Source organism: Priapulus caudatus, unplaced genomic scaffold (genome assembly GCF_000485595.1).
Source record: "Priapulus caudatus unplaced genomic scaffold, Priapulus_caudatus-5.0.1 Scaffold525, whole genome shotgun sequence".
Lineage (NCBI taxonomy): Eukaryota > Metazoa > Priapulida > Priapulimorpha > Priapulimorphida > Priapulidae > Priapulus > Priapulus caudatus.
This window is the reverse complement of record NW_014577586.1, coordinates 163,489-173,488: the sequence shown is the minus strand read 5'-3', so window position 1 is coordinate 173,488 and position 10,000 is coordinate 163,489. Positions and strand designations below refer to the sequence as shown.

Here is a 10,000-nt window from a genome sequence, read left to right as displayed (position 1 = left end):
TGTGTGGTAGATACGGGTCGCAGGTACGCACGCGAGAGCACGAACAGGAGCAGTTTTTCCGAACGAACGCAAAACGCTACTTATAAAAAACCTCTTCCCGTCGCTTTCTTGTTTTATGAGCCGATGGCGCTTTCGCGAGCGGTTTAATTGCCAGTATGTCATGATTGGCGTCAGTTAAGCGCATCAAACCAGTGAGAGATCCCCGGGGTACCGCTCTTTTTCGAGCGAGTGCGCATGCGCGCGATTCGTCGCCCCTGACAACGCGAGAGGCGGCGACGAGATGTTCTGTTATCACTGCCGCCGTTAAATGTTTCCGTAACCTGGCAACCGTTAATTGTTTGATATTTGTAGAGGGTTAAATCCGGCAGAAATGTGTTCGCAGACGGAGCAATCACGCACGCTTAAACAAAACTAATTACACGCTGCTTGCTTGCTAGCGATTTAAAATAACGGCATAAGCGCGATGCAATATTCATGTGTATATCGGGTACTAAGAAAATAATAATTAGCTAAATATTCATATTGCGAGTTCATGCGTATCAATTATGTACAGCATTATAGCAAAAGTTTCAGCTAATAAGGGATGTGCGATGACTTTTCGAGATCGTTTAGAAATTCTTGTTCAAATATCGTGTTTTTAAAGGGTATCTAATTATTTGAACTTTGTAAGAAGGTTCGGAGAACATTTCCGGCCTGACTAAGCGTTATACTAAATCCAGGCCGAGCCAGTGTATAAGTAACCGTATCCATACCGACCGCCACCGTCTTTAATTGTCTAATTAATGCTAGTCTATTTTATCGCAAAATAAGCGCGTGTAGTAAGCAGACGATTCATTTTTTGCCAAAATCAGAATCATTCGGCGGTCATTTGCAACTTGCAACCAGAGCAACTTCGAATTCGCAGCCAGCTACCGCGCATAGTATGTGACGAAGTGCTTTTGGCATACGTTTTTTAATAATATTTTCTCTCTTATAAAGATACTCTATCTCTTCCATAAGGGCATTGAAAGTTTGTGATTCGCTTATGCAGCCGTTACAAGAACGAATTTAAAAGTGTTATTATGTGCGTATCTGTTAATTTAGAAAATGTAGTTTTATTAGTTTAGAAAATAAGTTTGTGGCATTGATTATAATATGTGGGGAAATTTTCTACAGTGTCTAAAGGCTAACCTCAGCAAGCAACCATGCGAACGATTGCTAGCAAGTCCGAAGCGCCACCTGTTGTACGAAGGAGTTCTAACATTAATGGGTGAGTATTGCCAAGCAGGGTAAACACAGTGCGAGAAGTCATAAAAGAATTTTTACTACGATGAAATTGTGCATTTAATGTTCGAACACAGCCACGATTAGTTTGCTATAAAAATGTCTATTCCCGGACTTCACTTTAATAATGATAAAGCCCAAATTCTTCCCGAATTTCCATTTACTGCAGCATGGCGGAAAACCAGTGTGCGCGCATGTCCAGTACCTGCCAAATAAAATAGTATTTTGTTAAAATTATATTTAAAAAACAAAAAGCACACACCTGTCGCAGTTGGGTTGAGGTGATAAACTATCCTAACGTTTTGCTTCCATAATTATAAGGTGCCAAATTGAGCCGGCTGGTGTGACACTAATAAAATCTTAATTAAGTGCTGGGAATATGTTCTACAGGGGACATATGAAGGACATATGTTTGCGCAAGCCCAGTAACTACAAAATTAAATAACATACATTTAAATTATACTTTTAAAACGGGCAGCATATACGCGTCACAGTAGCTAGATAATAAACAAATATTGATGCCTTCCTTGAATAATGGTACGGCGACCGGGCTGACGCAACACTTATAATATTTAAATCAGTCAACAGGTGGCAATGTATCTAACATGACATGTGCAGCTGTATATCTAGTCTTTATCAAATAAATGATGTAGTATTTTGTCAAGATTATATATACTGTTAATCCAGAGAGACATGATATAAGATTGCGTGGCACAGCTTTGCTGTTGATCCTGAGCGCTGCGCGCGGATGAGACGCGCAGTTCCGCGGGATATTCGCACGCGACCGCGGGGATGTTCAAGTATGAAGCGCGGTTCGCAGTGGAGACGTGCGCCAAATTCGAGGCCCGGCGCACGTCTCCACAGCGGTCAGTGGATGGTCTGTAGTTTTAGAATATAACAATGAAGACTTTGTTCTAAATAAGAACTATCGGCGGCTAAATAAGAGCAATATACAGACCTTTGAACATCTTGACTAGTCGGTCAAAGGGCTTGTTGGGGGTCCATTGTGCAGAGCTTCCAATTGAAATGGCCCATGAAATTGTCAAGTGGAATTGTGTTTTTCGGAACCTCAAAGAAAATGTCTCCCTCTTACATGCACCCCCTCCCTGATCAATCAAGCATTCAGGCGTAAACATTAACAGAGATGAAATGCCTCGGCGCGCCTCGGCATCATGGCCGCATCACGTCTAGCGACGACATACCCACCAGTCACAAGATGTGTGCCGTACGAGGTTTTCATGTAGCATACGGGAAATGTGAACACGCATATGTGCGCGCATGCCTTGTACTGTCAAACAAAATTATATTTCGTTGAAATGAAGCTTACAAATAAGCTTAAAGCTGTAATTTCACATAGGTTTTAATTTAATAAGTTAATATTTTAGTTTAAAATGGAGCGTACATATGCCAAAAATGACGACATTGGTCGACATAACACAATTACACAAAAAACATAAAATAATGCAGGATATGATTCTGTTATCGATTATCACGAGATTATCCCATGTTAGAAGATGACATTATAACGAATAATAACCAATATAGGACAGAACTGAATAATAGAGCCTGTGATTTTCCTGTGGGCAGAGAACAGCAACAAGGGAACGGAGCTGAATCTGTTTCTCTTCGATGACATGTTGCTCATCACGAAATTGAAAAAGTCTCTGAGCAGAAAGGTGAGTCGTCACACTGGCACTCTACTAAACGCCCCGCCAGCAACTCTCGTCTGCAGCCACATTTTACCAGTGCGTGGGTAATCAATTACCACATAGGCCTAGATCTGAGCCCATCCCAGGGGTTTTAGGGAACAAGGGAACATGAGCATTAACTTTTAGGGAAGAGGGGATATTGTCGAATTATTTTCAGGAAACAAGGGAACTGCTGATTAGATTTTTGGTAACAAGGGAACTTTGATTATCCGTCTTTGTGATTTTTTCACAGCTTTCTGAGACTGTTTACAATAAACTTATAAGTATTTCAGGGTGATTTCAACATAGTGTGCTGTAGGGACCATTAGGGTCCACAATTATAGGACCTTTTTCACTCCAGCGTCACGAGACAATTATGGGGAACAGTGGTAAATATTTTTGGGGATTAAGGGAACTGGAAAATAATTTTCGGGATCGTGGGAACACAAGGTAAAAACATTTTAGGGAACAAGTTATTTTATTAATGGGGAACAAGGGAAAAATGCGTAAACATTAAGGGATCAAAAGAACATGTACCCCCCCCCCCCACCCCTGTGAGGGGCTCAGATCTCTTCTAACATCTGTAACCAACTAGGTATGCGATTCACTCCGCTTGGACGCGTGGTTTCTGCATGTAATGCAACGACAACGATGTTCACAATTAATTAAGTGAGTCCTGTGCTGGTTCGTTCTACGGCATGCTTCGAGGAAGAAAAAACGCCAGCTCGAACACGGTCCTGCATGGTTGCAGTAGCGGCCAACGACACCAGCGAGCATGGTTGTTATTTACGACGTCCGACATCTTGGTTTTTCTGTGTCATAGAAACTCTCAACGGAAGCTCCCTTCGGCGTGAAGAACGTCGACAGCCCATCGTTCGTCGTGCAGCGGCAGCCGATGCCTCTGGACAGACTCATACTGAAGGACCTCACGGCTGCCGACTTCTCGTGTGAGCGTGACCTCCGCCGCATGAGCCACGCGCGGACTATACTATTAACCATGCATATAACTACACCCTCCCCGACACACACATACGCGCACACGCGTGCACAAACGCCCCACAAAAGCACACACACACACACATGCACGCACGCTCGCACGAACAAACGAACGAACGCACGCACGCACGCACGTACGCACGTACGCCTACCATACGTACATACGTGCATACGTGCGGGCATGCGCGCACGCGCGCCCACGCCCATACGCGCATATGCACATACATAATATACATACATACATACGTACGTACGTACGTACGCACGCACGCACGCACGCACGCACGCACGCACGCACGCACGCACGCACACGCATACATACATAACAGCAGATAGCAATGCAACTATCGTTATTCTGAAATTACTGCGCGCTTATGGTTGGCTATCGTAGCCTATACTCAGAAATAATTATTTTCACCTCGCTAAAAATGATTTAACCGCGGTTAAATTATGGCCCTTTTATCCAATCAGAGGCTTTGTTACACATAATTTTAAATTAAACAATTTTTAACTGCGGATAAATTATTTATGTGCATCACGGCCTCTGATTGGGTAAAAGGGCTATAAAATAAAGTATAATTGAAACGCGATTAAAATAAATTTAACCGTGGTAAAACAATTATTGCTGAGTACGATCGTCAACCATGCGCGTGAGTGGACTGACACTAGCATGTCGTGTGTGATTTGTATGTTTCAGCCACGGGTTTGAAATACGCGTTCGTAGTCGTACAGACGACACGGTTCGGTCAGATCACCGCTGTCTACACATTCCAAGCGTCCAACGAAACAATGAAGGTGCGTATGCACACGCCGCTCCATCTATCTCACAGCACATTGCACGCATCTGTGAATGGAAGGCCAGAGCCATGCAATGTGCAGTACAATTAATGTGTACTCTATTTATTGCACTGTGTATTGCACGATAGAAGTGGAAAGTCTTGTGGCAATACAACGATTACCAACTGTAAAGTCAACGTGAAAATATCGACGCAGATTCCCTTATCATGCTTTAAATTTAAATGTTCTAATCTAGGCATCTTCTCATACGACACTAACACATGTAAACCAACCGACATTTCTTTTAATTGATACATTAACGATTACGCTGACATTACTAAATATTGCCAGCCATATTTAATTACGTGTAGATATATAGTTCATTATATTGACAATAGTATAATTATAATTAATCATCAAAAGTTGATTATCGTTAATTAACGATCAACGATTACACATGCGCCCTCCATTTCTCTTCTAGAAAGCATGGATTCAGAAGCTCAGGGCAGCGACGGACAAGTGGAAGTACGAGTTGGCTTCGCGATTCATCTCCCGCCGTAAATCGAGCGCGAGCAGCACGTCTACGACGGCGTCGCGCCGCAGCTCCGTGAAATCCGAGTCCGACGACAGCCGACTGCAGCCGTCCACCAGCGTGCGCTCGCGAGGCGAACTGCAGCGAGCTTCTAGTCACAGGTTAAGATCGTCGGTAAATGGGGTCATCGAGGCGCGGAAGTGGGAATCCCTCGACGGACAGGGACGGCTGCCGCCGTAGCAACGGGACGCGCGAGACGTCAATGGTGCGACGATGGCGTCGTCTGAAGACGGCTGGTTAGTGACGACGGCTCAATTAATAATGCGGCACACGATAACATAGAATCGATCGACGATAACGATTGAATGCACGAGAATAGTAATCGATGTCACGAGACATACCGGTAACGTCAACGAGCTACCTAATGTATACGTTTCCTCCTTCCCGCCTCCCATCAGAGCGACGTATGTTGAGATAGTATCATAAATTCAGATATCAGATATTTGATACATAATATCTTTATACACGGCTCTGATGGCGATAAAGAAAAGGCGCCCTATCGCGGCCGAAACGTTCGCGATTCTGCCTCGGCACGAGTTACTGGCTCAGTAACGTCACAGACTAACGTCCACGCCCACGTCCGTTAGTCTGTGGTAACGTGTACATCAGTTTCTGTACTTCAGTTTTCTGTGTAGGAATACGATAGAGAAAAGCGAGAAATAGTCTGAGAGAGAGACGAACAGAGAAAGGGAGAGAAAGAGAGGGAGAGAGGGAGTGAGAGAGAAGGGGAGAGAGCGAGAGAGAGAATTAGTGACGGAGAGAGAGAGAGAGAGAGAGAGAGAGAGAGAGAGAGAGAGAGAGAGAGAGAGAGAGAGAGAGAGAGAGAGAGAGAAGAGAGAGAGAGAGAGAAGAGAGAGAGAGAGAGAGAGAGAGAGAGAGAGAGAGAGAGAGACGGATAAGGCGCCAACGATACAAGATCATACAAGCTCCACAAACAATGGGCATCGAAAGATCCTCGCTAATGGGGACTTCGTCTTAGACCATTTGGATTATGCACATTTGTGTACGTGAGAAAAATCAGAAACCGATGGGTGGATATAGCCACTCGCTTTTGTGTATTGTTAAATGCTAGGTGCTCGTGTTGCGGATAGCGTCTCTCGCGACTCGACTTAATATTGTAAAAGGTGACGTGATCGACGTATTAATTCCTAAAATATATAAATAGTGCCTAATTTGTAACGTTTGTACGCCGATTCCTTGCGAGGGGTCTTTTTGCGAGGATTTGTTCTCCGAAAATAGCTAATTCGATCCAGATCGACTCAAGTAATTTATGGTCATCCAATATTTTTTTATTTATATTCGAATAGTTGTATTCCAAAATTGCAACGGGTTAACCAGGGTACGGTTTGGCTTGCATATTAACTTGGTGCACGTTTATAAAAATGTAACATGCGTTTTGACTTTTAATTGAATTGTTTTCTAGTGCAATGTTGTTTGTAAATAAGATACTATACTAAGATAAGTTTAGGCTCGAGGGGTACATGTGGTGGTGCTAATACCATAGACTTGAAACAAAATCGAGGGAGGAAGCTATGGAAAAATATAAAAAGCCGTTCATTCATAGTACATCATACTCGGAGCTTTTGGTCAGTCACAGCTTGTGTAATTTGCCACAGCCAACGAACAACAGCTGTTTTTCTTGTTTGTACTCGCACTTCCACAATGAACAAAGTAGCGAGAGAGAGAAATAAATTAGAGAGAGCCATCGAGTAGTATCTAAAGACGCGTGTAGATGCAGGGAGCACGCACTAGAAATAGCAGCTCCTTGTTAGTTATCGAACGCCTTTCTCTAGTGAATGGATAGCGCCAGCTACTATTGCGAAGAGAATTGCAAAGCAAGGGTGAACAGAATATAAACTATGCAGGGAGCGTGTAGCTATTGAATCAGGGTTTTTCTTGTCTCGATTAGAGAATTTGATCCGCGGGACGAAATAAATGATAAACAAATGCAGAAATTATTATTTTATTATAAAATGAATATTGTAAATGTTTTCCAGAATTGGAAAACTAATCATTTTTATTGTTCTTTCAATAAATACAAAAACTTAGAATTTTATGTAAATAAACAAAACCACGCGAAATCAGATAGTTGCGTTATGTTTTATTTAAATAGTGTAGTTTATTATTTATAGTAATTTCATTTTCACAGTGTATACCAATAACAGATACAACAGTAAACTTTAAGATAGTAAAAAGTAACTAGTAACTTGAGATTTCACATCATACTCGCACGTAAACTTCACACGTAAAAAAATCATGAGCAATGCTTTCTTCTAAAATCTATTGCTAAAAATTGTAGAATACACAAAAATAGGCCATTTACATAGACTTGACAATTTACAAATAATTCATTGGTAATCTTGTAAACTGTGTAGCATATTTCAAAGTGGGAATTTCAACAAATAAACAATCCCCTACGGTCAATATACGTTACCTTTAACAGTATGAAATGCTCCTCATTTAAGACACTATGGGTTCAATCACGAATGAATTGCTACAATATTGCGTAGATATATGCATGGTACAACTGCAGTATGCTGTGGACCAAACCAGTACATTAGAAACATACACACACACAATAGAAACATCACAGTAATAAGTTGCATCATTCCAAATCGTTTGCATTTTATATCTATAAATATATATTATCATGACCGTATAGAATTATATAACAATCAAAGCAGTGAATCAACATGATCAATGTCAAGTTCTCGTGATTGTTCACCTCATTCGACGGAGACTTGATTACATAATAAATAGGTCGCAAAAGCCGACAATTCCACACCAATTTATAACACTGATAAGTAGATTTAGTACGACATGAGCAGGCCACCTACTATGATACATTAGTTCTCATTTTAATATTCTAGCATGCTCTCATAGATGTTTATAAAAAAAGCGCATCTCTTTAGTTTGAGAACAATCAACCTTAAGCACGTGAGATAAAAATAGTTCCGGCAATTTATAAACTTTCAATCGTTTGTATATAACTTCATCAAGGTAAGGGGTGTTTGGCACTATGTGGTATGGCATTACAATCTGTGACATTTCAGCTATAAATAACATGTACATGGACTATTAAATACGTTTACGGTCCATGGAGCTATTATGCAAACGAGGGGCCGTTTTCATGAATGGCCACAACTTCGAAACTCGTAAATAAGCTTTGAACATCAGGTTAGTGTGGATTGTTGTATGTGGATCATTTTTTAACCAAGTGAATAACTTTCTGGCAATGACCTTTTCTCACTTAGAAGACTTAAGTCCTATATAAAGGCAATAGCTGTCCCACCCCTCTCTCTCTCGCTCTCTCTCTATCTACCTCTTCCTCTCCCTCCCCTTGATCTCAATTTTTCTCACTTGAGAGATTTAATTTCTAGAGTCAATATATGCCTGCCTCTCTCTCTCTCTCTCATTCTCTCTCTCTCTCATTCTCACTCTCTCTCTCTCTCTTTCTCTCCCCGCTCCCACTTCTCTCTCCCTATCTCTCATTCTGCCTTTCAAGTTCTGTTTTACTCTCTGGCTGTTATGCAACCACATGCACTAACCTGCCTTGTTTATCTATCTGTAGTCCTCAAGTAATCTCCAACCCATGACATCTCATGACCACATCTCCAGCCTCAACTCTTGCTTTATGCGTCTTATCTAGTCTCCCTCTCCCTTGTCCTCCACCCTTCGCTTCGCTCCTCCCCTACGTGCCCTATCTAGTTCTCCTCTTCCATCTTCTCAACCCGCTCCTCCCCTATGTGTTTTCATATCTTCTCTTTTCCTCTACACCTCCAACCTAGCATCCTCTTCTTTCTCCTCCACCCTATGCTCCTCCTCTATGCGCCTCATCTAGTCCTAGTCTCTCATGTCCTCAATCCCTCTGCTCCTCCCCTACGTATCATACCTGGTCCTCCTGTCCCTTCTCATCTGCCTGAGCATCAAGGATTAGCTTTGCGAGCTGCGACCGTGAGCCTAGAGCCTCGCCGCGGCGCGCGAGGCACCGCCGGTATGCTGCCTCCTCCTGTGCATGCGCATCGCAGACGACGGCACGGTAGCGTGAGCGCAGTGCAGGCTCGACGGCGCGGAATACATGCAGCCGCGAGCGCAGGAACAGCTCATAGAGGTCCGGGGTTGGCGTGGCAGCGGCGGCTCGCGCGACGCCGTCCGGCACCTTCTTGACGTCGGTCACGATAGGAATGGCGTCGGCGATGATCTTGCGGGTCTCAGCGTAGTCGCCGTTGTAGAAGCATGCGTGCTCATACGCGTCACGGTCAAAGTGGCCGTGCACGCGATTGATGTCGAGTGTCTCAGGGGGCGCCACATCTGTGCCGTAGACGACGCTCGGTTTGTACTCGTAGAAACCCATCGGGAAGAATACCTAGTAAAGACGAGACGACACTATATATGTATATGATCAGGAGTGTATCAAAAGGAGTAAGACAGACTAAAACCGGCAAAATTCAACATTTAGTTGCCTTAGTCTACCTATGATTTATTGTGTTTACCTCGATAAACTTGAGCTCAAGTCTTGCCTTAATCATTAAACTTTATCCGTGTCTAATCGTTGGTCTCACAAAAATGACAAATCGGGAGATATCGGTCTAAACGTACAATGTGGTTTTATCAATTTACATCGCTTTGTGATGATCACGATCAGTGAACCGAATCATAAGGGCAATGCTTTTGAAAGCCCTCT

At 42.9% G+C, this 10,000-nt stretch overlaps 2 protein-coding genes across 2 annotated transcripts in view; one reads left to right on the top strand and one right to left on the bottom strand.

Moving 5' to 3' along the window:
- Nucleotides 1-6,011, top strand: part of LOC106811292 (pleckstrin homology domain-containing family G member 7-like) — an 8,190-nt gene extending 2,179 nt beyond the window's left edge. The window contains exons 4-8 of the mRNA XM_014814861.1: nt 1,156-1,249; nt 2,851-2,939; nt 3,775-3,898; nt 4,645-4,742; nt 5,206-6,011. Coding sequence (XP_014670347.1) covers nt 1,156-1,249; nt 2,851-2,939; nt 3,775-3,898; nt 4,645-4,742; nt 5,206-5,496 — 696 coding nt within the window. The 3' untranslated portion in view covers nt 5,497-6,011. The remainder of the gene's footprint in view (nt 1-1,155; nt 1,250-2,850; nt 2,940-3,774; nt 3,899-4,644; nt 4,743-5,205) is intronic.
- Nucleotides 6,012-7,404: 1,393 nt separating this feature from the next.
- Nucleotides 7,405-10,000, bottom strand: part of LOC106811291 (chondroitin sulfate synthase 2-like) — a 5,537-nt gene continuing 2,941 nt past the window's right edge. The window contains exon 4 of the mRNA XM_014814860.1: nt 7,405-9,682. Within this exon, the coding sequence (XP_014670346.1) occupies nt 9,203-9,682 (480 nt within the window). The 3' untranslated portion in view covers nt 7,405-9,202. The remainder of the gene's footprint in view (nt 9,683-10,000) is intronic.